At 44.0% G+C, this 27,762-nt stretch overlaps 1 protein-coding gene across 1 annotated transcript in view; it reads right to left on the bottom strand.

Moving 5' to 3' along the window:
• LRRC45 (leucine rich repeat containing 45) overlaps positions 1-27,762 on the bottom strand; it is a 416,324-nt gene that overhangs the window by 64,925 nt on the left and 323,637 nt on the right. Inside the window, exons 16-17 of the mRNA XM_085617558.1 lie at positions 25,906-26,079; positions 2,265-2,412 (exon numbers count right to left, since the gene is read on the bottom strand). Of these exons, the coding sequence (XP_085473684.1) occupies positions 2,265-2,412; positions 25,906-26,079 (322 nt within the window). The remainder of the gene's footprint in view (positions 1-2,264; positions 2,413-25,905; positions 26,080-27,762) is intronic.

The following is a 27,762-nucleotide window of genomic DNA, read 5'->3' as shown; positions in this document are numbered from 1 at the left end:
CCCTTCACCCTCTAGTTGCACGTCAATCACACGTCATGCGGCTGCGCGCGCATCTCTGCCAAATATTTCTGCTGACATTGCAGGATTCTCTTATGGATCCGCCCACTTGTGACATCATGTTTAATGACGTTTCTAGTTACGCCTATATGTACGCCTTTTTTCATTACGTATGTGTCTTATTATCTGTATTATCAGCTGTTACGCCTCTTGCATCTGTCTTAATGGAATACTTTTCATATAAATATCATTACTTGTCAATAAGGTATTGCCTTCCCTTCCTGAACCCTCGTGGTGATGGAATTTGAAGCCTACGGTTCGAACTGTAATTCCTTTGTAGAGGAATAAAGACTTTCAGAACCTCTAATACCACGGATTCTGCCTCTTATTTTTACTGAGTTATTCTTACTAGACTTTACCGCATAAAAAATAGTACCGGTAATAAAATATTTACCACAACTTGACTCCTACGGCAACACACTGCACACCAGCATCCCAACTGACCTTCTTCACAGACTTCAAACCAATTAGACGGGGCTTTAAAGATTCCTTGGGTCAGGTTTGTGCATGACTTTATGACTGATATATGTCACCCAGAATACTTTACCGACCCCATGACCCTGCAGGCAATCCCTAGAAAAGTCCTTAAAAAGGAGGGTTTATGCTTGCTGGAAACTGTTAGATTGTCAGGAGAACTCTTAAAGCCTAGTGTTAGTTAACAACAATTAATATTAACTACACTAAGAATGGAGCCATATTTGTTATTTGTCCCAGGTACCTATGATAGAATGTTTTTGACTAGGTTTAGGTTCAATACTGTCCACAGACTAGTGACTCTGCCTAAAATGGATGACTGGTCACAACAGTTACCACTGTGTCCTTGTGACAACCAATACTCTCAGTCTACTATACATTTAGTCCTTTTTTGTAAATTTTACTCAGAGCTAAGGAAAGTGTGGGTAATTCCACTATTAAAATCTCAGGGGCTGAGGCAATGTCACCCTGCTTTGATAAAACTTCAGTTTCTGGAGAATGAACATTTTACATGGAGGTTAGCCATGTTTTTAAAGAGAGTGCTTCGATTAAGAAAAAGTTTTATTAACGATGAACTCCAAACATAAACGAACCACCTCTCTATATTTGTATGGTCTTTTAATTAACCCCTTGGCTGCGGCAGGAATTCCGCCGCAGCGCTGGGGGGGGGGGGGGGAGGGGTTGGGGGCACTACGGTGGCGCCGTGCTCATGACGGAACCACTCCGTCATGAGTCACGGTTGAGCTGTGCTCATGACGGAGTGGTTCCGTCATGACTCCGCCCATGGCGCTAATCGCCCGCACAGGCGGGGAATTAGCGCCGCGTGGGCGGAGCGGCCGCCAACGGCCGCAGCATGACGGAACCACTCCGTCATGAGCACACGGCACCCGTGGCTCATGACGGAGTGGTTCCGTCATGAGCAGGGAAGGGGGTTAATGAAATGTGTATGTATTTTAAAATGACCAAATTGTACTGTTTATTGTGATTGTTTTTGCTTTTTAATTCATGGATTTCATTGGAAAATTGATTATTTTAATGCTTTTATGATTGTTAAAAAATAACAGTCGAATAAAGCTTTCCTTGACTTGACTTCAAACCATCCAAAACGCAGCCACCAGACTCGTCCTCGATTCCTTGCATCGAACCCCCACACCACCAATCCTCAGAGAACTCCACTGTCTCCACATCCAGAAACATTGCCAGTTCAAACTTCTCACACATGCATTCAAGCCACCACACAACACAGCATCTGCATGCCTCAATCACCAGCTTCACTTCCATCAACCCACCAGAAAACTTTGCTCTGCACCACTCTCATTTGCACACATCCTGTACCCACAGAAGCAGAATCGGATGTCGATCATTCGCCTAACAAGCTGCAAAACCTGGATCGACCTCGTCCAACACCTCAGGGCCTCCTCCTCACGTCTTGAATTCCGCATGAAGCGGAAGACCTGGCTTTCCAATTAGTCTTCTTGCGGGACCATTCGAGACTACCTGTACACAGGTCCAGCCTCACCACAGGCCTGCGCTCACCTACTCAGCTCCTGGATACCCTCATGGGTGACAAGCAGTGCTCTACAAATCCACCTTGCATTACATTACCCCGTCACGCTATATTATGATCTCAGTTCAATAATCTTAACTCTCCCCTCACTTCAATGTAGGTCCAATTCCACTCTAAAGGACAATTCCTAACACAAACTGCCCTCCATGTCACTGCTTCTTCTTACCTTTCAGCTGCCTCTGAAGAGCAGCAATCATCTCCTTTAGGCCTTCTTGTGCGGTCCGTTCTGCCTGCAGGTGTCCAATCTGCTCCTCCAATTCCACCCTCACCTTGTTCACTTGGGCTACTGTTTGCCGCTCTTTTCCAGCCAAGTCCTATTAAGAGTAGTAAAAAGAGCACTATGTCTATTAACCAGAGCTTACCACTGGCAGGCATTGTGATGAAAGAGGCCCAAGACATTGTAGGACTGTCTCTTACCCTCAGAACCATTGTTCTTCTTTAAGTGGTATTTAAGACCCTTTGGTAAGTGTGAAAAAGTCAGGAAAGCCTCAATCTAGATAATAAACACTAGGGAGGAGGGGAGAATGGCAATAAGGCAAAGCTGGCTTAGGATTGCCAGAGATGCACCCGCCACAAACTCCCCAACCCAGACTTCAGAGCAGCAGTGTGTCCAATTCTTTTGCATTTATATTGAACACGTAGAAGACAGAAAATGGAAAAGATTAAACACAGTCCTGATTGTATTCCATTGCACCAGAATGAGCATACTTGTAGTGTAACCGTCATCTGTCACGTAGATAGGGTAAATTTCAATTCTGTTATATTTCTGATAGATACTTCTAACTGCAGATTCCCCACCTTGTGAATACCCCTTGGCACCAGACTGGAGCTGGAGATTTTTCTCAACAATTCCCTTGTGCGCCCGTAGGTGACGGCCAGGGCCGGACTGGCCTAAGCGGGCACCGGGCGTTTCCCCGGTGAGCCGCCAGGATGGGGGCCAGTTTGGGGCACCGTGGGGCCGTTTTTGTTACAGGGCCGTTTTTGCAGCATAGCTGCAATATCGGCCCCTGCAACAAAATCAGCCAAAACCCGCCCTGGCAAACAGCTCGGCCTAGCCCCTAGTTCCGCCCCCCCCTCCTCCTCTCCGGTGGGCTGGGCGAGCATTTTCCCTGGGCCGGTTTTGGTTCCCAGTCCAGCCCTGGTGACGTCATGTGGCTACACATCTGGTCAGCTGCATTCCGAAAATGACGTTGGAGCCCCAATATTATCACCACTTCTCCATTCTGACATGGCTCCGCAGCTCGCTCCTTCGATCTTTGTCACCTAACACAAATTCTTTCCAACTTTTCCAGTGTGCAAGGGACATATATACCCCTAAAATTACAGGTTTTAAACCCTGCAAGGATTGCCACAAATAGATGCGAGTGACGTACCCAGACATGGTCTGTCTCTGGTTACTGGGTTCCTCACATGTCCTTTTATAATGGTATACCTTACCTCCGTGTGTGGAGTGTTCTTCTCCCTGTGTTCTTTAGAATGTGAAGTTGACGGCACTCGACGATTGTCAGTTGCTGCTGGATCGTCGAGGTGGTCGGATGCCAGGTTGTGCTCTGGAGTAAAACTTCTCTTCTAACTTACCAGGCGTTCTTGTAGTTTGTGTAGAACCCATGACAACAATTTTGGTGGCGAGAATGGGATGTTCTGGTGCTATGTTTATGCCGGATGATCTTTCTAATCATTGCCTGCGTGATCTCAATTCTTCTCCTGTTCCTCTTCCACAGGGAGTGAGTGTGGGTCAGGATGTCAGTTCTGGGAATCAGGTTGAGTCTGGTGTTAGAGTTCACAGACCTCCCTGGGTTTTAAGTTCTTCTCCAAGATAGATTTGAGGAGTGCTTATCACCAAATCAAGTTACACCCCGAGTCCAAGTCACTCACTGCCTTCATCACTGCGGAAGGCAGTTTCCAATTCACTTGTATGCGGTTTAGTTTGGCGTCTGCTGCGAGTGTCTTCCAGAGAATGATGTCTAACATGTTTGAGGGGTTGGTTGGGGTAGTATATTTTCAGGATGACATTCTGGTTTCAGGGAAGACGGTGAGCAACATAATGGTGTTCTGAGGCAAGTACTGTGGAAACTTGAACAGGCAGGACTAACGGTTAATGAAGAGAAATGTGAGTTTTTAACCAAGAAGGTTGAATATCTTAGCTACACCATTTCTAGTGGTGGAATAGCTCCCAAGCGGAATTTGTTGGATGCTACACAAAATGCTCCGTTTCTCAAGGACAAAGATCATCTCAGGTCTTTTCTAAGACTCTGAATATTATTCTAGATTTGTAAGGGGTTTTGCTGATATTTCTGAGCCCTTGAGGAGGCTATTATGCAAAGGAACTAAATATGTGTGGGATAACGAAAAACAAGAATCCTTTTTAAATTTCAAAAATGAGATTTGCAATGCGGGAATCTTATCTCCTTTCAATTCCGCTTGCAAATCTTATCTCACCGTTGATGCCAGTCTTACTGGTAATGGCGCGGTGTTATCTCGAAACCAACATGGGGTGGAAAGAACAATAGCCTTTGCCACCAGAACTCTCACGCAGGCTGAAAGGAACTATTCCGTAATTGAGCGGGAAGCTCTTGCTGCAGCCTGGGGTGTTGAGTACTTTAGGGTATACTTATGGGGCTCAAGATTTGTTTTAAGGACAGATCACAAGCCCCTGATGAAGATTTTGTCCGCCGGTGTTGCTGGGAAAGGGTCGCACGTCTGGCCAGGTTCGCCGCCAGGTTGCAGGAATACTTGCACGATATTGAGTTCATTCTTGGGTGGAGGAATTTGCAAGCAGACTGTCTCGTATGTCTTTGGATTGGGAGGACGTTGATAAAGATGTGGTGAAGAAGCTTGAATCTGAGGAAGATGTGGCGCTTGTGAGTGAGGTTTGTGAATGTAACTTAGGTGCTTTCTCTAAGGCTCAGTGGTTAGATAAAATGCGTTTGGATACTACTTTGAAAGATGTTATTGCCATGATTAAGAAGGGCGCTCCCAGAGAGAACATGGTGCCAGTGGCGGTTAGACCTTTTTGGAAACTCTTAGATGAGTTATCTGTAAGTGGTTCTAATGTAGTCATGAGAGGTGATCGGTTTGTGCCTCCTTGTGGACTTCAGTCGCACATATTCAAATTAGCACATGAAGGACATTTGGGTCAGGGCATGACCATCAGGAGAATTAAGCAGGAGTTTTGGTGGCCTGGCATGGATGACCAGATTCAAAGTTGGGTTGAAGCTTGCAATTTGTGCAAGGATAGTGAGAAAAGACTCAAGGTCAGCAATCAGAGTCTCATGGGTCATATTACTGATCAGGGGAAGGCCTGGTACACTATTTGCTTAGACTTTATTGGCCCTCTTTCTGAACTACCTTTAGACATGTATTTTGCCGCTAATATTATAGATGTCCATTCAAGATGGCTTGTTGTTAAGTTCTTGAGGAATGTCACAACCAAGGCCACTATTGAGGTGTTAGAAAAATTATTTTTGGAAGAAGGTGTGCCTCATATGTTGCTGACTGACAACGGTACGCAATTAACTTCTGGTGAAATGCGGTGCTTTCTGGAAAAGTGTGGAGTTAACCATTTGTGCACCTCTCTTTATAATCCCATGGGCAATGGAATGGTGGAGATGGCTAACCGGTTAGTAAATTGACCATTCAACTTGCTTTGGCCAATGGACAAGGTCTCAGACGTCCTATTGAGGAAATGCCCTGGGCCTATCGCACTTCTGTGCATAGTGTTACCCATATATCACCTTTTCAGGTTATGAGAGGACGTCTTCCAGGTTCTCATCTTGTCCCTGCGTGGTTAAGGGATTGGGTGCTTTCGGGAGGCCAATGTGTTCACGACTTTGTTTTGTCCAAATTCTTGGTTGGTGATTGGGTCAAGTTGAGATGTGGCAGAGGGAAAGCTCGTTTGAACAGATTTAAGGGACCTTGCCACGTGGTCAGTGTTGGGAAGTACTTCGTTGTTGTCGAAGGTGGTCAGAGATGGAATTTGCGTACAGTGGCCCTTTACCAGAGAGGTGGATCGAATGTTAAGCAAGCTGGTGATGACGAGGGATGTTCTGGTGCTATGCTCATGCCGGATGATCTTTCTAATCATTGCAATTCTTCTCTTGTTCCTCTTCCACAGGGTGTGAGTGTGGGTCAGAATGTCAGTCCTGGGAATCAGGTTGAGTCTGGTGTTAAGAGTTCGCAGACCTCTCTGGTATCTTCAGGATTATGTTACTGTTTAAACCCTTTTTGCTTTTTTTAATTTTTTAAAATTTCTGTTACTTCCTTTGTTGTTGTTTTATTAAGGGGGAGGATGTGTTGTGATGTAACTTACCTCTTTACAGTGCAGCACGTCCTTTTATAATGTTATACATTACCTCCGTGTGAGGTGTTCTTGTCCCTGTGTTCTTTAGAACGTGAGGTTGATAGCACTCGATGATTGTCAGTTGCTGCTGGAACGTCGAGGTGGTCGGATGCCAGGTTGTGCTCTGGAGTAAAACTTCTCTTCTAACTTACCAGGCGTTCTTGTGGTTTGTGTAGAACCCATCACAACACAGTGACTGTGCTCAAATGAATGCAAAAGCTATCCAAGACCATGAGGCCAAACTCTAAGTTGCCAAGGACTGTAGGAAGATTTGGAAGGTTGGTCCAAGGCCGTTTTCAAGAGAGGGGGTCATCACATTCCAAGTTCTCAAGTGTGTTGAAGAAAAAGAAGCACAAGAAGATCAAACATGTCTTCCCAGCCTCTTGCCACTCTCACCAGGAGAAGCCATGCGGACGTCATGGTACGTCAAGATTACGGTATCGATCTCCTACTTTGGGATCAATTCCAGCCCTAGATTCTATCCAGCTTGAATTTCAAGGTTCATTTGCGATGCCACAACAGATCCAGGCCTTCAAGGAGGCAATGCTGCATATCTTTGTTATGACACTGGACCCCTCTGGGCCCCACGGATCCGAGCAGTCCTCCAGTGGGGTTACCTCCGAAGCATCCATCCCTGGGTCCACCCAGACTCTGGGACCAGTGCCTACTCAGACTTCTATGGCACGGAGACCTGTCTGAGACCCTGTGCATCGACGACTACACCGCTGGAGGAAGAGCCCATAGTCTTTTCGGAAAACAAAGCAAATCTGATCCAACCTCAGCTGAAGTCACGTCCACCACAATCCCTCCAACAATCTGAATCTGATTCAGACACAATTCCACTGAACTGTAGACGTCTGACCCAAAGTCACAAGACAATGATGGTTAAGACACCACACACTTAAACAACAACTTCATTAGCTGACTGATTCCCAACATGAACCCCACCATCCCACAAGATAAGAGTTTAAATGCATGTTCTTGTCTGTTAGTCCTGTCCAAAGGTCTTATCTTCCCAGCAGGCTTGGTTGATTTTCAGCCCGAACCCCAACATATCATTCAGGATGAATAGAATAGAAAAAAGTACATAATCAGCCTAAGGCTGGACACCACTGTCTGGATAGAGTAGTTGGTGCCAGCTGAGGGAGTCGGTGGCACACCTGGATATGCGCCATAGGACTGGGGAGTGACATCCAAGAATCACTCATGAAATGCCCTTTCACAGCGCCGATCTCTTTGGAGACAAGGTAGACACGGTTTGAGCACTTCAAAGAAATCTAGGTAACAGCGCATTCCCTCTGACTGGCATCACCCACATGGTAGTTTCCCAGCAGTATCATCCCTTTCGAGGCTTTAGAAGGGACTTACAGTAGAGGCCAGGACAGGCCTACCAATCCTTTTGAGGCAGGGTTTGGGGATCCCCTCGACAACATTCAGACCCCAAGTGGCAATAAACTACCCAATACCCCACACTTGCCACTTCAAAACCCTTTTAGTTTGCCCTCAATGTCACCCAGTCGGACACCTCGATAAGTTATTACCTCCAGGGCTGGCAAAGCATCATGTCAGACATATGGGATCTGCAAATTGTCCAGCATGGCTACACCCACCCTACCTTTCTTTCCTAGCGCTCCAAACAAGCCACCTGCATCAAAATGGCTTCTGGAGCACCACTTGTCCATTTTCCGAAAAGAAGTTCAGCTCTCTTGGAATAAAGGAGCCATAGAGAGGGTGCCGACATCAGAAGTTGTGACTGGTTGTTACTTACTTTACTTTGTGATGTCAAAGAAGGACAGAGAACTTCATTCTATTTTAGATCTTCCTCCTCTGAACTTCTTTGTGAGGACACCTATTTCCTGTAGTTCTGTAGACACTATCTGTGGTTCTCAGTAGGCCTCAATCACTTTCAGTACTTTTTGCTCCATTTTGCCCTTACCAGCACCCCTCAAGTGTTAATAAAACTGATGATGGTGGTGGTGGTCACTGCCCATCGTTGGAGATGGGAATACCAGTCTTCGCATACGTCGACAACTGGTTACTGAAAGCAGGCTTGTCTCCGTCATGTGCCACCTTTGACGACGGCCAATCTCTTAACATTGCTGGGGTTCTCCATCAATATGCTGAAGTTACACCTGACTCCTTCGCAGAGGCTCGCTTTCTTTGGAGCCATCCTGGATACAGCGCTGTTTCAAGTCTTGCCTCCACCTCAACGAGGCTAAGATATTCATGCTATGATCCAGATGTTTCAACCCCTGACTTGGGCCAAGTCTGAGGCTTCCCAGCCTCTTGGCCTCCTGCCAAGAAAGGTTGGCACAGGTGAGCTCTGCAGTGGGATCTGATGTTTCAGTGGGCTCAGCACCAAGTGAACCTTTCAGAGTCTATCCAGGTGTCTGAGGAGACTGTGAAAGATCTGAAGTGGTGGTTGCTGGACCACAATTCAACCGGTGGCAGATCCCTGCCTCTAGTACACCGAGAGCTAAGGATTGTGACAAATGCATTATTGCTGGGTTTGGAGGCCATCTGCAAGAGGTGGAGATCAAAGGACTCTGGTCTCTGGCACAAATCTGCTCACATAAACTTGTTGGAGTTGCAAGTGATTCACTTCCCATTAATAGCCTTCCTCCGGTCCATCAAGGGAGAAAGGGTGCAGGTTCTCACAGACACCACAACATCCATGTTGTACTCCAACAAGCAGGGTGAAGCGGAATCGTGGGTCTTATGCCAGGAGGCTTTGAGTCTCTGGAACTGGAGGAGTCATCAGGGCATCTCCTTAGTCGTACATCTGGAAAAAACGTTAAACAAAAGTGCAGACGAACTCTGATCACGAATGGCAGGAGCACTCAGACATGGCTCATGATGTCTTCCAACAATGAGGAGAACTTATGCTCAATCTTTTCGCCACTGCAAAGAACGCTCACTCTCCATGCTTTTACATGTTGGGAGCTCCAAAGGCAGTTCTCTCTTGGAGACTCCTTACAGTGAGGCTGGAGCTCAGGACTCCTGTATGCCTTTTTGCCTCTATCTCTCCTGCCTAAAGTTCCAAAAAGAACTGGAATGAGTATAATCGAGTCCTCCAAGTGGCTTCAGACTGGGCCAGGAAAGCGTGGTACTCAGAACCTCTGGCCATGAGCATCAGCACTCTGGTTCAGCTGCCTCTTTGGGAAGGCCTTCAATCAACAGAAAAAAGGGTCATATACCTGAGCCTGCACAACTTACACCTCAATACTTGGAGATTGAGAGGCAACAGTTGATGGCCTTAGATCCCTCTTCCAAAGTCAAGAATGTGATTTTGGCAGCCAGGCGTCCCTCCACTAAGACTATCTATGCAAGAAGCTTAGAGAATTTTCTTGTTCGGGTTGTCAGCTCATCCAACCCATATAGGCTGAGTTATTGGATGTCCTTTTCTCCTTGTCCTTAGCCCTGCAAGGACTTGCTCAAGCAATAGTTAAGGGTTATTTGTCGTCTTCATCAGTCTTTCTATGGTTGCCTGACCAGCCATCCTTGTTTAAGTCATCTTTTGTGATGCAGTTTTTGAAAGGACTGATCCATAAATTATTGCCAAAACCCTTTGTGATGCCCCAGGGTCTGGTTCTTACATTCTTGATGTGCACTCCATTTGAGCATATGCATAGGTGCCCCCTGAGATTGCGTAAGTTGAAGACTTGAAACATGTCAGCTCATCCAGTTAGTGTGCAGCAAGCACTTTCTATCCAGCAACTGTACACCACCTTCTTCCTGCACAAATTGGTGCTACAGACCAAGGTAGAGTTCCTCACAAAAGTTGTAATGCCTTTCCTCATTGAGCATTCAATTATACCACCAATGTTCTTCACTCTGCATCCGTCCAACGTGGAAAAGAAGCTTCATCCCCTAGATCCGAATAGCGCTCCGAGTTTCTCCACTGATTGCACCAAAGATCATTGGGTGAACGATCAGCTCTTTGTGGGTTTCTCCAGGGCAAAGAAAGAAAAGGCAGTGCAGAAACTGATCATTTCCGGATGTATTGCTCTCTGCATGAAGATAGGCAATGGTCTGGCCAAGAATCAGCCCCTGGAAGGCCTGCAGGTTCTCCAGAGTGTTGGTGAGGAATCTGCAGTCAGACGGACTATCCACCAGAAAGAGCCTTACTGAAGGTAAGTAACATGCTCATTTTAGCCATCTGTCATTAGTAAAAGTGAATTATTAAGAGTAAAATCAGTGTGACTAAATATATTTTATTTCACCAAGACTTGTCATATATTTGCATGATAGTAAACAGGAGACTTTGCAAAGTACAAGGAGCTTGGGGAGCAGGGGTAGGTCAGATTCCAATAGCCTTTGGAATTACCAGGCTCTCACTAAGCTGCAGTAGACGAAGAAATGCATAGTATCTTTTTAAGGTGGATACTCTCGCAAATTGGGGGTCTGGCAAGGGATTTTCATAGTGCTGTTTCCACAATGATGTAAGCAATGATTTTACAAAGTTCACTGTAATCCAAAACTGGCAGGAGTTTAACAGACAAGGACCGCATTGAAAATCGCAATTTTGGGGAGGATGCCCTTACCATGTTGAACGTCTTGATGATGAGGAGGATGTCTTTTGTTTTCTTTCTTTGTGCTGGAGTTGACCGGGAGGTTGAGATCTCCAATTACGATGGTGCCAGTGTTTTGAATGGATGAGCTGGTGAGTAAAGTGGTGCCAGACATCCAATGGAAGGCCAGTAACATAGCTTCTTTCAGGAGAAACTGTACCAAGTCCAAAGGTGCCTGATGGGCTGGGTCTGATGCCCTCAAATGTTTAATTAAGGCCAGAATGAATCAGACTGTGAAAGTAGACAACATTTTAGTGAATTTACAGTCTGAGAGGGATAGATTCTACATATTTCATCTCATCTTCCTATTTGAAGCGACTGGAGACTGAGGTTTCTTCCAGATCCAATAGGAATGTGATGGATATGGACAGTTACTACCGGTGAAGAGCTGGACTACTCCTGCATAGAGGTATGGGTGGCACTGCCGCCACCCTCAAGTATATGCATTGTGGAAGATGAGGAAGGTTGTGTCATGTACTCTTAGTTTGTAGTTGTAGGCCTGAAGCAGGAGTCACTAACCTGCAAAACTGATCAAAGCAGTGATCTGTTGGGTCAGAGTAGGGTGGGGGCAATGGCTTCATACTACCTCCGCTTCTTGCTGTGCCTCCTTCATACTAGTGATTTGCGGAGCAATACATAAAGCTTAGGGGACCATGACAACTTCCATTTTACCTTGCTGTGTTGCACTTTACCCATTTAATTGGAATGCTTCCTTATTTGTTCCTCAACACAAGCCAAAACCAACCAAAAGGGAAATTCAGCTGCTGGGGAAAAAACGGAGCTTGGAGTAGGACAGGTTTGTCCAGTGAAATGATGTGATGGAACACGCTTAGCTAGAGGTTTGCTCACCACTCGGGTAAAAGGTTTGACAGTTTACAAAACACCAAGAGATCTGGTTACCAGCAACAAAACCAGGAAAAGGTTTTTGACCTGTCAGTGTAATAATCTAGTGTCACTGAGCCCAGAAGGAAAGACAAGCTAAATCCCATGATGCAATAGCTAACTGGGACCACTGAGCACGGCGAGGTAGTCAAACTTGATAGAAAAGAACAACATAGTCTCCGAAGCAAGCCAATGTTTGGTCTGCAGGGGGCCATTTGGCTCCTGGGCATGAACACCATTCACTACAAGACCTTGACGACTGGATATGCTTTTGCCTTCCTGGGGGGAAAGTAACAGCAATTGTGGATGGGTAATGTTACATGAGTGAGGAGTGAGAGGGTCCTCGGGTATAGTGGCTTGCTTCCCCACTAGCTGTAGAAATGCTTGTGTGCCTAATTCTAAAACCCGAGTCCATGTACCTCTTGACTCTTCAAAATAAAACAGACATCATTTGATAATATATCACTCTCACTCTGCACAAGTGAGAGGTGGTTCATGGTATCTTGTCATAAGGACCATAAGCATGCACCAGATGACTGTTCAGATGGCAGGACTTGAAATCAAAATGAGAGTAATTTACTGCTTCTGACACAATGAACAGGGCTTCTAATTTGAAAGCAGACGTCAGGATGTGTGGCTTGGGCTCACCTTGTTGCATTGCACAAGTGCACAAATGCTATACTCCAAACTCAAACTCATTAACACAGAGTTTGTTCTGATGTCAACACTAGTGCTTCGTGTGCAGCTTCAGATCACTGGAGGCCGTATTATGTATTGATACTGAAGCATAAACTACCTATCACATAAACCCCCTAAACTCTCAAATGGTGGCAGGCATTTTGAAGTTCGAGCAGAGGTTTCCTTCTGGTTCAGAACATCCTTGCTTGGCAACTGAGGTACTATGCTGCTGCAGCCAGGACCGTTATACTAGAACTTACAAAAACCAGGGAGATTGTTTGTTTGCCCTTTGAAAGCATGTATGGAAGCTGAAGCTCAATAGAGGGTAGTATTCTAAGAGTGCTGTTTCAGAGTTTGCCTTTAAAAAATATAGAATTAGATTTTTGTTGCACTTTTTTTTTTAATGCTATGCTACATGAGGAAACGGAAATGATTCTCTTCATCTTACAAAGCTGTTGAAATAGTCATAATGCATGGATTGTGTAAAAGGTACTATTATAGCCTTATAGCCTGTCGTAGCTGATTATACTGGCCGTTAAAAGCCCGTGCCAGCATTAAATGCCCGAGCCTTCGGCTTCTCCGGGGCGGGCCTTTAACGGCCAGTATAACCAGCTACATTGGGCTATACGGCTATTAGAACATTCTGCTACTAGAGGGCAGAATGTTCTAACATATAAAACAAAGGCCTCTCGGAGCTGTGAACAAAAACATTGGAATGTTGCTCTTTTAGCGGCCCGTAGTAGCCGGAGCACTCCATTGTGTTCAATGGAGTGCTCCACATCCCAATGTTCTAATATAGCCTTATAGCCTGCCGTAGTGGGCTTTACCGGCTAATAAAGGCCTGAGCCGAAGACGAGGGCCTTTAACAAGGGAGAGGGATTTTAATAGCCGTTATAGCCCTTCTACGAAAGGCTATAAGGCTATTAGAACATTCTGCCACTAGAATGTTCTAACAAATAAAACAAAGGCTTCAGGGAGCCCGCGGGCATTGAAATCCCTTCGGGCTCCCCGACGCCTTTGTTCACAGCCACAGCTGTGAACAAAGTCAAACATTAGAATGTTGGAGATCCGGGCTTCTACCAGTATTAGAATGTTGGAGCTCCGGGCTTCTACCAGCCATTAGAAGCCCGGAGCACTCCATTGTTTTCAATGGGACTCCCAACATTCCAATGTTCTAATATGTGTTAAGGCAGGAGACACATTGGTTTAAGTGTAAACTACATAATTTTGATGACTGTCTTCTATATTACAATTTTAAGAAAAGACAAAGTTGAACCATGTGTATTTGCAAAAACCTTGCCAAAAAAGAGGGTGAGGTTATGTACAGACATGAATACTATTAATTACAGAGGAATTATGTCCCAGATCCAGTAATGTTAGCATTCCATTAAAACAAAAAAGTCTGAGACAGAAATATTTTGAAGATAGAACATTACCAACGCAATTTGTAGATGATTTAATATAGGAAAATGTTTCTTACCTGCAACTCAGTTCTCCAACTTGGTATATTTCCTATATTGACATGCTAGAATATACCCCATCGTCAGGCTGTGAATTCTCAGTAGTCAATATTAATAGAGTAGTATACAGTATATACTCGTATAACATTGAAAGAGCCACAGACCTCATGCAGTCTAGCTACCTCGTTTTATGACTCAAACGCAGGCCTATTAGCAGGCGTGTAACTTCAGGGGAGAAGTATTGGGTGGAAGATCCCTTGAATCATTTCTTAGTCGGATCATGTCCTGGTAATGACAGTTGGTCTGAAGTCTGCAGCAACAGTGGCATTAAGCACCTGTGTCTGCAGATTTAACCTACAAACCTTTATTGTAGAATACAGTGCATATGTGATGCACAGGCAGGGCTTAGGGCACAGGGCACAGGTCTTATGGGGTCTCTACTTGTTACTCACTTCACATCTGTGTGCTGCCTGGGATGATGTCCCTCCAGTAACCTGACCCATGCACAGTGTGGGAGCTATGTGCCCCAGTCAGGCCTTGGGTGTGGAACTTGGGCAATTCTGAAGTGCTATGAGTGTTCTGAACAATTGGGGCAGGTGGTTACCTGATTTGCTGGTGTCACAGTTCTGTGCATTATCTTAGAAGCAGAACATATAAGTCACCTCCTTTTATTTTCAGTGTCAGACTGCGGCAGTTTCTCCACGAGAGCAGAAGAGCGCCATCCCCCCACACTGCTGCGCAGAAAGCTGGAAAAATAAAATGGTAATATAAGGATTTTATTACCATTTAATTTTTTGGGCTTTCTGCCAAACGGAGAGGGCAGGGCCAGTGTGTCATTGCTGCTGATTGGCAGCAATGACGAGTAGCCCTTCATTATGAATTGTGCATGTTGGTTTGGCCGGCTACCATGCTACGGCAAAACCGACATGCACAATTCAAACTTTACAACCCGGCTGTCTTAGACAGCTGGGTCAGAGAGCAGGCACAGGCCTTCATTGCTCTTCGGAGCGCTGAGGCACCCCGCTCTAGCCAATCCAGATGCTTCACTCATACAGCATGAGAGCAGTGCCTGGATTGGATAAGGACCTGTGGAACCTCACGCCGGGAGGAGTCTGGAGCCAGGGACTGGAGAACACCGAAGACGTGCTTCAGGCTAAGGTAAGTGAAAGTTTTTTTTTCTTTTTAAAATGTTTGTTTTTTAATTGTATTTATGTCGACTCACCATTTTTGTGGTTCCCAACCGCCACAGGTGTCAGAACATGGTTATTCCACTCGGAGATGGCTCATTGCTAATTTTTCTTTCAGCCAGGAGTGGGTCCAGTAGGTCTCATATCAAAAACATAATATTTGGCATTTTAGGATCTTCTGTTATTTGGGTATGACACCTACTTGCATGCAAGATATTCCCTGGTTGCAGTGCAATATCGGCATTCTTGATGAGATTCGATAACGGTGCTGACTCATCACAGATATTTATCATGCTTCATTTCTCTGCAAAGTCACTAACCCATTTTTACTGATCAGCATGTGCACAAAGAGAGCATCTCCAAGTAAAGCAGCATTAAGGTAATTTACACACATATGAATATATCTGTGCGCGCATACACCCAAAGGTGATCCATCCATACACAGAAACTGGTCATCACACATACGTGCATAATTACCCATCAATCCACAGACATCCTTCCTCATGCATTCTCCATCCACCGATATTCTCCATTCATCAACTCATCCATCTATCTGAACAAATTTAGTATTCATCAAAGCAAATTCATGAGCCATCTAGGTTCCCACTCACCTATCTGTCCACCAACTCATACTACCATCCAGCCATCCACTCCTCCTCCTTACACATCAACACAGCCATTCACCGCTTCACTCATTACATCACATGTGTACTTATAAAGCGCATGTTCACCCATTTTTAGGCATCTTGACGCTGAATTAACAGATGTTTATACTCATCCATATTTAACTGTTTATGGAGGTAGGACTCTTCGGGAAGGACTCATCCTTCTAGTCCTTGGCCTGGTGGCCACCAAAACTAGGTACCACCACATCCAGCCAACCCAGGAACCTGGAAATCATGGTCGATGACAAACTATTGATGTCCAACCAAGTCAACTTGATTACCTCTTCCTGCTTTCACACCCTTAGAAAAATATTCTTGCCCAACAATGACCTAGGCACACATCACCAGCAAGCTAGACTACGGAAACACATTCTATGTCGGAATCGCTGCCCAACCCACTAAGCAGCTCCAGATCATTCAGAATGCAGCAGCTAGATGTACAGTCAACCTCCCTCCTCGCATCCACATTTCCACTCACTTCAAAGATCTCCAGTGGGTCCCATACATAAGTGACCATTGTTCAAACTACTAACACACACATACAAAGCACTGCAGTCTAGCCCCCACTTAACTTAACAAGCACATCAGCTTCCACACACCCACCAGACACCTCCACTCAGCCAACTTTCGGACTGCCGCTGTCCGCACATCCAAAGAGCCAGACCCGGTGGGCGCTGCATTCTTGTACCTGGCTCCTGAAGCAACTTCCCTTCACATAAGGGCCACTAGCTCAGTCCCTGAATTCTGGAAATAACTGAAAACGTGGCTCTTCACATAGGGCACAGCAAAGCCAGCATCCCCTTTCTCACTAGGGCCAGAGTACCATCAGATGTGCACTTTAAATGTACTCTTAGCATAACATAACATACCATACTCAGTCAACCAGCCATAATTTTACCAATCCAGACAATCATACTGAAACATATAACTCAAATAGGTTGGTGTTCTTGCCCTGCTGCTGCAGATGATGCTGTACCTATTATGTGGGAGAGGAAGCCTCATTGATACTTCCGGAGCGTTACCTCTTCTGCGACAGAGGAAGCTTTTACTGCTGTTGTAGTGTTATACCTTCAATCAGGGAGGGAAGCATCTGATGCTGTAATCATGCTGTACCTGTTTCTGTGCGGGAGAGAGCTCTAACTTCTGCCTATGCTATACCTGTTCTGTGATGACTGGAATCCTGCACTGCAGGTGCCCAGCTGGACTTGTTGCATGAGGGATGCTTGCACCGATAGGGTGTTGTTTTGTGGGGGAGAGGCTTTCACTGCTATTTAATATGGTGTACCTGTTCTGTGAGGGACGCTTGCAATGCTGGTGTGTGCTGAATCTGTTTGGAGAGAGAGAAAAGCTTGCACTGCAGCTGCTGTAGTGTACCTGTTGTGTGAAGAGGGAAGCTTGTCAAATGATGTGCATGGCAAAGCTACTTTATAAAATAGGGAAACTTGCACTGCTAAGGCCTCGTTGTACCAGTACTGAGAGTGACATTTGCAGTGATGATAGTTTCCTGTACCGGCCCAGCTGTCTAAGACAGATGATGCTTTCAAGAAAGAAAAGCCTCCCTTAGACCATGATCAACTTGGACGAGACTTCCAGACAGGCGAGGCACAAATGAAAAGAGACCTCTCTCAAAACCTCTCTCTATTTATGAGGACATTCCATAGTTCCATAGACTAATCTCCCTAAAGAGAAAGTCATTCATAAATGAATCTGTCCATAGATGACAACATTACATAAACAAAGTGTAAGGGAGATGAGGATCTTCCAAGACGATGGAAATCTGTAGATGGTGCCTCTCTCAGGAGATGAGACTTATGTCCATAGATGAGGCCTCTCTCCATAGACAGAGCCTCACCATAAATGAGGCCTCTCTCTGTAGACGAGGCCTGTCACCATCAACAAGGTCTCTCTGCATCGTCGAGGATCTGTACTTTGATTAGTACTCACCATAGAAGGACCCCATCCTTAGGTGTGGTTTCTTCGTAAACCAGGCTCGTCTAGTAGACATTGCTCTTATAGATGAAGCTTCTCGCCTTCTCACAAAGCTTAACTCTTGGACAGGATGGTTACTCAAGGGCAAGATCTCACATGGATAACGACAGGGAAACAGTATTTTCGCAATGAACCAAAGTCTTTGCCTTAAAGGCAGGTGCAGAGGTTCAGAGCCAACATGGGCAACATTACCCTCAAAACAGTATTTGCCCATAGTTCCTTAAAACAGCCATTTAAAGCCAGAAATGAAAGCATCACTCTAGTCGGCACACCAATATCTGCATTTTTATGAAGGAGCAGAGGGTTTTAATGCAAAGCAGGGGAAGAACTTCACAGACACAATCTTAGCCCTTTAGACAGTTCCACTTTTTTTTTTCTTGGGGCTTCAAATGCAGCAATCTTTGAAGGTGATTGTGAAGAGAAACATGCAAAAAGTAAACAATAGGGAAAAAAGATGCAGGAGAAAAAGAGAATACTTCCCGTAATACCAGACATTTTGGGCTTTATGAAGGAAAGGCCAGATGTAAATGTTTCCTAGGAAAGAACAAATCAGCTTACTTTACCTGACCCACATGAGGCACAAGGTCTGAAAGGTGTGTCAGTCATAAGAAGAATCTAGGGCTCAGCAGTTTAGATACAAATGGGGCAGAAACTGTGTACCTGCTGCAGCTGGGGAATAAGGATAGTCACAGGGAGAAGACTAACTAGAAAACAATTAAGCAAAAACAGCTTTCAGAAAGCTCTGAGGATTCCCTGTGGTCAGCTTGATGTGCAGTAAATTTGAACTGCTGAGCCTCTGTGAGGAGTTGAAACTTTTGTTTATCCACATGACTTACCAAAGTTTGGGTAATAAAATACAGTGGACAGACCGCATATGGGCCTTATTCACAAAGGTAAATTTACATGTGGAAGGGTGACTGAACATACCAAAACAATGCTGGGCACTACATTTTCTTATAATAGATATGCTTATTTCAGATGGATTTGCAACAGCAAAAAACACAGACAATAATAGTATTAATCCTATCTTTTTTTAGTCAGCAAGATGAAATATTAATTTATAAAATGTGTTTATACTTCAGCCTACACATGTTTTACCCTGTCACGGAGCACAGGCCTAGAGCGTTTTCCAAGGCTCTTAGGATTTCTAAATTCCAATCAGTTGATTGTAATAATCAAAACAGTGGTTCATTAGGTCCTGGAAGGTTTTCATCGAGGTCGGCTGCATTGGATATTGGTCTTAGTATTGGTGAGATACAGCAACTTCAGCTACAAAGTGGCGACTTAGGGTCAGGGAGCTCTCACTCCTTAATAGGTAGGATTAGCCCCATATTTGTATATTTAAAGCTTTAAAAAAAAGTTCCAAGAAGGAGTTCTCGTTGATGTATGCACTTGCCACAGATGTGCGTTATAAATAAGAGTAGGAGCAATTTTTTCAAACACGGTCTCATTAGGACCAGATCTCATGCAGTCTGGACAAAATTAAGTGTCCAGGCCACATGAGATTCTTGGAACTTTTTTTTGTTGTTGTCACCCAAACATTTTATGTTATAAGTAAGAGGTTCAGGATTTAGAAAGGGTTTGCTAGACAAGGCCTAATTCTATGGGTCCTTTTGCTAACGGCATATATTAGCAGAATAAGAAGGATCCATATGGAGATAGAAATTGAAACCTTACATCAAGAAAGGTTACTAATACAACCTGCTCACACACTTTTATTTTTAAAGAGAGAACTCATGTTTGTTCTGCATTGTGTAAAGTAAAAGGAGCCAAGCAGTCACAAACATCTGAGCTTAGCCTGCTTTCTATTTAATGTGTTAGGACACATGCTCCAATACAGATACACACTTCATGAAATTTTATTAGTGTGACAGTCATGATTTCATTGCAAAAATAATCCTAATTAAGTAGCTCTCAAGAGTGCATTTGACAATGCATATGGTTTAAAAAGCTATAGTGGATTAATTGTCAGGGTTCAGTTACTCTAATTGACCTGCATTCACTTAGACAAACAAAATAGTTTGTGTCATATAAATGTAATAAATGATGGAGGTGAGGATTATGCTTCACTTTCTTCATTACCATAGCCTTCAAACCAACATTTAGCACTATCTTTCCCTTGAACCAGTGGGAAAAGGAAATAGAAAAACTGTAACCAATCACATTCTACGATGTCCTTTATAACCCATCCTTCCTCTCTATGCTCCCTCTCTTTCTTCGCTGCTTCAGCAGATTTCAGATAAGTGATGTTCATTACTAATAACTGCGAAGATATTGGTGATTGTGTATAATCGTTTACTGGTTGTTGTGTGTTAACCTTGGTTGTCTCTTCACAGCAGCCCAAAAGACCATGTTCCACACTCCTTATGCTTTTGCTACCTCCTTCACTGTGGGCCCGCATGACCATGGTTAGGCCGTGCAACAGATAGAGGGTGTTCGCATGGTGGCGATTGGCCAAAGATACACGTCCTTAGACTCTGCGGGGCGGTGCACCTAATCTCTATCTCCCATGATGGAAGAGCAGTGCACCCCCACATAGCTTGGCCTCTACTACCGCTGCATCCTGGAGGTGAACGTCTCAGTTGGGAACTGTACTGCCTGTCAGAGCCCACCTTAGGGTGGAATGTCTCGGCCTTCCTTGGAGGGAAAAGGTCACCATGACCCCAGAGATTGACACCAATCTGGTTCTGTCATCTCTCATCAGGTACTCTCAGCATGGTCCCAAAGGGCAATCATATTGCTGGGTAACACCAACTGTGCGTTGTCCACCCGAGACAAGGACATCCTTATTGATAAAGGTAGACCTGAAGCTGGGTAATCCGGCGACCTCGGAGGTGGGTGCCATTGCCCAATTTGGTGAACCGTTTACCAAAGAACTGGATAGGTTTGTTTCCACCTTTACATCTTTGGATAAAGCAAATGCCTCATTGAAAAAGATGTTTTCCCCTAAGGGTGACTCAGGGGCCAGTAGTGGGAGAGGGCGGTCAATAGGTCACTTTTACTCCCAAGCCACAAGAAAGGCCAAGATTCCCTATGAGGTCACAGCAAGATCAGGCCCGGTTTGGAGGCTTCTTCTCTGTAGGTTTTCAGAGACAACACAGATCCAGAGGAAACCTGCGGGGACACCTACAAGAATTTAGTTCATGTGCGAATTCTAACTTCTTCTCTACTAAAAGTGGGAAGTCGATCGACTGGGTTCATCCAGAACTACCAGGCACGGAACTCTGATGCATGGGTCTTGCAGACTGTAAGGGGGTCTCATATAGAATTCTATGGCAATACCTTCTAACCACACAGGTCAAGAGCCCTGTCCTTTTTGGAACAGGAGGCTTAACTCATAGATCAAGAGGTTGTAGATATGGGTTTGTAAGCAACGTTGTCTTGGTGGAAAAAGAGAGAGGGTGGACAGTACCCACTAAACAATCTCTGAGAATTCAATAAGTGAATGGGGTACCGCCATATCAAGATTTCATCTGCTGAGGCCCGACGACTGGATGGCTCTGCTGGACCTCAAGGACGCCTATGTGATGGTCCCAGTCTATTCACCACATTGAAGATTCCTGCAATTTGTGTGGAGGAACAAGGCTTTCAAGTTTCAAATGTTGCCTTTCGGCCTGTCCTCAGCGCAATGGTGCTTTACAAAAGTAGTAAAGCCAGCCATGGAGTATTTGAGAGTGCAAGGAATGCGTTTTATTGTATACTTGGACACATCTTACTGATGGATCAATACCAGAGGAGCTGTCCAAGTACCTTCAGATGGCGGTAAAGCTCCTGGAAGGCCTGGGCTTTTTCATTGACGAGAGGAAATCCCGGCTCAAGCTGGCTCAAAGGACAATTTCCTGGGTTTTGTAATAAAACTCCAGAGATGGGACGTTAAGACTCCCTTTCAGGAAGATTGCAAAGATCTGTCAAGAACTGCGGAAAACAATCATCCAACAGACCACATCACTGAGGCAGGTACCCCGAGTTGTGGGTTTGTTGCCCTCCTCGATATAGGCAATATTCCCAAGCCCTCTTGACTACATGGTACTTCATAGACTGAAGGCTCATCATCTCTGTAGGGACCTGACATATTCCGAACTGATACCATTGTTGGACGAGGTGAAGGAGGAAATGAGATGGTGGTTAACCCATAGGTAGGACTGAAATGAGAGGGTCATCTTTGAATCTAGCCTGGACATCGTAATAGAGTCAGACGCCAGCAAGAGTGGTTTAAGGGCACGTTGTGGAGATCTGCCCACAGTACGACAGTGGTCCTCTCACAAACAGCAGCATATACATTGTTTGGAGTTACTGGTAGGCTCCTTTGTGGTACAATGTTGGGACAGAGAGAGTACACCGTTGTGTCTTGCTGAAAATGAACAACATTTCAGCAGTATGCTACATCAACCATTGGGAAGAACAAGGTCAAAGACGCTAGCAGATCTGGCCAGACAGTTCAGGCATTTCTGCCAGGGCAACAATACTTCAGTCATGGTGGAATACCTCCCAAACAAAGCCAACAAGGTAGGGAACTGGCATTTACAGAATTCACAGGACACGAGTCTGTAGAAATCGGACCCAGTAATCTCTGTAGAACCAGAACGCCAGTGGGTCCCCTATTTGGTGGACCGCTTTGCTTCAAGGCTGAATCGCCAGTTGGACAAATGACCAGATTCCCAAGCAGTGGAAATCAGTGCTTTTCTCCAGGATTGGAGACAGGAGCAGGGATACACGTTTCCTTAATTTGCAATGATCATACGGCCATCAGCGCAGGTGCAACAGCAGAAGGTAACCTTAGTGGTCATAACACCGATTTGGAGATCACACGTTTGGTTCCCAGTTCTGATTGAACTTTCTTGGGGTTTTCCAATCAGTCTACCCAATTTCCAGAACTCCTCTAGGTTCCATCAGGTAATCCCCCATCACCTGGTGATGGCAGGGAGTTTACAACTAATGGCCTGGAGGATTACCATGAATTGAAGTAAGGTCCCAGGACTTCACAAGCAGCTGAGCAACTCTTGGCACATTCATGGACAGAGCAAATAATTAAGCGTTATAGTTCTGCCTGGGACACAATGGATACTTTGGTGTATGCAGAGGGGTGAGATACCGTGGGGTTCAACATGGTCCATATTCTAAATTTCTTGGCCTCTTTGGCTTTGCAAGTTATGGCTTACAGGTCAGTACATAAGTTCCAATCTGCCATCCCAGTGGGGTATCTCCCGATCGGGGGCTCTCTTGTGGGTAAACATCCTCTGGTATGTAAATTGATTAAGAGAATTCACTTGTCCCTTCCCCCAAGCCTTTATGTTCATTTTGTGGGATGTGAACAAAGTCCTTAACCACCTTTTTTAGTGGCAAAGCAATGGATACTGCTCTATGAAAGAGTTATCAGGTCAGCTGGCTATGTTATGTCTTGTTTCCTGAATGCAAGTGTCAGATGTTCATGCCTTGGACATTACAGGTAGGATTTTATCTCAGAAGGGGTTACCTTTCACATGTTAAGGATAACCAAATGTTATTTCAGAATGGTTTCCCATTCAGTTTTCGATAAGGCACCCAAATTATGCGTGATCAGATGCTTAAAGGCTTATGAGAGTACGACTGAGGAGTTAGGTCCCCGGGCGAGCAGCAACTTCTGATTTCCATCTGAAAACCGTCCAAAGTGGTTTCTCCCCCCCCCCCCCCCCCCCCCACTATAGCCAGGGCCACTGGAATTATGCATTTTTGCAGTGATTTTTGCATGATTCTAGATTTGCCACATTTGCTATGTAATCTATCATTTGCAGCATAATCTGCAGATTTTAACAACAAAAAAATGTGTTTCTAGCTCAAACGGTTCAAAAGTTACTAAATGCAGCGACACGTGTTTGAGCGTGGTGGAAGGCCCATTTCAAAACTTGACTGGTCAGCTTTTTGTTGCTTATCGCTATATTTGGGTGTTAAAGTGGTACTAATGAGGTGCAGCTGATGCCCAGACAGTGTAACCAAGTTTAAAAATGATGAAATAATAAGGTAATACTATTACAAAATGTGTCACATTATGCCACATAAAATGCCATTTGTTGCGGCAATATTTACTCAACCCTGGTACATAATTTGTCCCTCTCCTGCTGCATAACTCCAGTGTTGCGGGGATTATGCAGGCCGTTATTGATGCGTATATTTTTGGGGGACACTCCACCAGAGGAGCAATTGCCTCAAAATCTTTTACTCTAGGTGCGAGACCGAAATACCTCATTTATGCCACAGACTGGTCATCTGATTCCATGTTTAAGAGTTTTTGGGCCAGATGTAAGACGGTTTTTGCATGCGCAAATGGGTTTGCGAACCCGTTTGCGCATGCAAAAACCTATAGGGGTATGTACCATTCCAAAATAGCAAGTTGCAATTTATTTGCGACTCGCTATTTTGGAATTGCGAGTCGCTATTAGGAAGGGGTGTTACTTTCCTAATAGCGAGCGCAACACCATGTACAAATGTTTTGCTAACGCAATTGCGGTCGCAAAACACTCGCAATTACCACCCTCTTCCCCTTTGCAAATGCAGGGGAAAATATTTTTTACGGGCAGGCAGTGGTCCCATAAATGAAACGAAAACGTTTCATTTTTTTCTTTTTAAAATGCATCCCGCTTTCCTTTAAGGAAAACGGGCTGCACTTAAAAAAAAAAAAACTGCTTTATTTAAAAGCAGTCTCAGACATGGTGGTCTGCTGAGCCCAGCAGGCCACCATACCTGTGAGGGCCTGCCATTCCCTAAGGGAAATCATGAGCCTCTCAATTTGCGACCCCATTGGGAATCGCTAACAGTGTGAAAAACACTGTTGTACATTGGAAATAGCGCCTCGCAAATTGCGAGTAGCAAAATACTCGCAATTTGCAAGGCTCTATTTCCACGGTCGTACATCTGGCCCCTGATGTTGAACAAGTCTTGGATATGCAATCTTTAGTCACTGATAAGCTTTGAATGAGCATAATCCTTGCCTCTATCCTAACATAGAAAATAACATTTCCTAGCTTCTGTGAAAGAAAGTTTCAATTCTATTAAGGACACGGAGGCGAGGATTATTGCCCTCATCATGATAAAACACTTTTATACACATTCTAGTTAAACGTGTATGGTATGACCGGATGGGCTCTTGGCAGATAACCGGTGTGAGGTGTAAGTATTGATTGTTTGGTGTTCGTGTACAAGCGTTTGTTACATGCTTAAATCATGTGAGATGAGGTTGAGAATGAACTATGTTGTAATGGTATGTTACGTACATAAGTTTTGTTGGGGCACATGAACTAAAATGCTGTTTATATTTTGCAGGAAATAACACCTGTAAACAAGAATGAGCTGTCTCTGGGCAATGGCTAGAGTCGCACAAAGAAAGAGGGGCAAAAATAGGAAGGATGGTTTATAAAGAATATTGTGGACTGTGATTGGTTTCAGTTTTTTCTTTTTCCTTTTCCCTCTGATTGATGGTAAAGATAGTTCTAAATGTTGGTTTGAAGGCTGCATTAATGAATAAATTGAAGAAAGTGAAGCTTAATCCTCACCTCAGTGTTCTTAACAGAATTTAAACTTCGTCACGGAACTAAGACATTTTACACTAATGTTTATAGAGTAGGGATACCTTCACCTCAGAACAGTGAATGAAAATGTAGTAGCCAGACAAACCTACAGGTTTAAATGAAACTTCAACTTTATCAAAAGGCCCATGGGGCCTCTTCTCATGCAACACACTGTTCTTGCAGCCCCTCTCTCCTTCCCAGAATATCTTTAAGACCATTTATTTGATTGTACCCCACTTCTCAAACTCAAAAAGGAGTAGAGGAAGCATTCACAAAACACTAGCAAAAAAAAAAAAAAAAAACTGTAACCGAAATATGATGCTTACTTGCAATTCACACAAACATTATGACATTGGGACTTTTCTATAATTTGGTTGACTATATACTCTCTTTACGGCATATGACACTCGTAATCTGGAAGACGGAATATCTGTCATGTTATGACAGAGTTTGCTGTCCGCCAAATCTTAAAAAAGGCCCCAAGTCTGACCTTACCTTCTCAAGATCTTGGAGTCGATGCTTCAACCCCTCAATCTCCAGACTCAATTGGTGGTTCTTGGCCTGTGCATCCCCCAGCTCCTGTTTCTTAATAAGACCATAATTCTGAGCCTCATCACGAGATTGGATAGTCTGACGCAGTTTCTCCTCCAAGTGAGATACCTTTTGCTTCTGCAAACCAAAAAAACAGACTCAAGGGAGAGAGCCAAAGTAAGGCGTGTCACAAACTACATTCTGGAAACCTGCAAACCAAGTTACTTTCATCACCCACTCAGGTGCGAACTTTCACATTCTACTCACAATTTGCAAGTTAATATTAGGGGCTGTGATAAGAAATGTCAGATAAAATGGTGATATAAACATGCTACAATGGCAATTAACAATGGCCAAAAAATTTGAACATTTAGAACTTAGTAAGCATTCCCATATATCTGATCTGTTAAAGTAAGTAACTCGTTAGGACCCAAACTGGGACACCCTATATACATCATATTTGTACCAAAGAAATCAAGGCTGGTCTCATTTTAGTGGCCAACAGAACCCACCCTCCCCCTCAATTGATTCTATACAGATGTACAGAGGATGCACAAAGAGACTATACATAATCAACTGCAGGTTTGTTTAGCTTTACTTGTTTTACACCTGGAAAGTTAGGGTTTTTAAACAATTTATCTGTTCTGAGCATTTGCTTCGTTAACAGAAACAGTACAAGTATCAAAAGAAAAAAAGAAAATATCAGATGTCAGCAGGGATTAGTGAACGTATGTTTGTGGTGGTTTTTCTATGTCACCCTTCCCTGTCTGTCCCTTTCAATCTGTCAGAAGATCAGGGAGTAAAGCTGGATCATATCAGATTGTTGATGTGCAACACTGCTGGCCATTAGTTCAGACCACTGACAAACAGCACACCAAATGGTTTTGCTTCTTATTATAAATACCAACTGAACACTTCCAATATCACTCAAAATTTCTAATTAAGCCAAAATCAGTGAGCAGATAAAAATCAAAATTAAAGTTTAGGGCCAAAATAAGGTATTTTCTGGAAAGGCACACATCTTGTCCAATAAAATGATAACACTAGTTTAATGTGTTCCAGAAACAGTATGGTCAAAAGGTATGTCAAATTTTAGCACGCTGGGCCTGTTCTACAAAGATTTTTCCATTATCATGTCTCTTACTCTCCTAAATTTCCAGACACGAGGCAGAGTTACTCACTGGAAAACAGTTCACTAATTGGGCATGTAATATGTAATCTAAAATTAAAATTTATAAGAAACCAAATTACCAACCTGTAATACCAACTCTCTCATCATGGGTATCACCATTCAATTTAAAAACATGGAATATATCTGCTCACATGCGGAATTAAACTTAAAATAATGCAAATCAAACTGCCTATGAAAAGGCAACTTTTGTTTTCATTTGTTATCTATTCGTAAACAGTTATACAATACATATCTTTAAAAAAGTTAGAAAATTAAAAATGTGTTTAAAAACACATCGAGTTTGTTGTCCAAACTATTTAAAAGAGAAAAAAAAGGAAACTGCTTGCAAAGGCACTTTGTTTCACATAAAGAAATATCTGTACTAACATTTTAAGAGGCCAACAATGACCTCCTTATTGCCAGCACATAGAACAGTAATAACTTCTCAGTTAACTTTGACGGTTTACTGAAGGGCACAGGATGCAAAATCCTTAGTCTCAGTTCCATTCCTATGACCACATCGAAAAGGTGGGATAGTCACGTATGAATTTAACAATGGGTATAAAGAACAGATATTAAAAAAGGGAAAAAGTAGGATAAAAAGGTCAACTGCACTTTAGGTAACTAAATACTTATTTCAATATTAATTT

This window comes from Triturus cristatus, chromosome 7 (assembly GCF_964204655.1).
Source record: "Triturus cristatus chromosome 7, aTriCri1.1, whole genome shotgun sequence".
Lineage (NCBI taxonomy): Eukaryota > Metazoa > Chordata > Amphibia > Caudata > Salamandridae > Triturus > Triturus cristatus.
The sequence above is the reverse complement of the archived record's forward strand: the minus strand, read 5'-3'. Positions and strand labels throughout refer to the sequence as shown.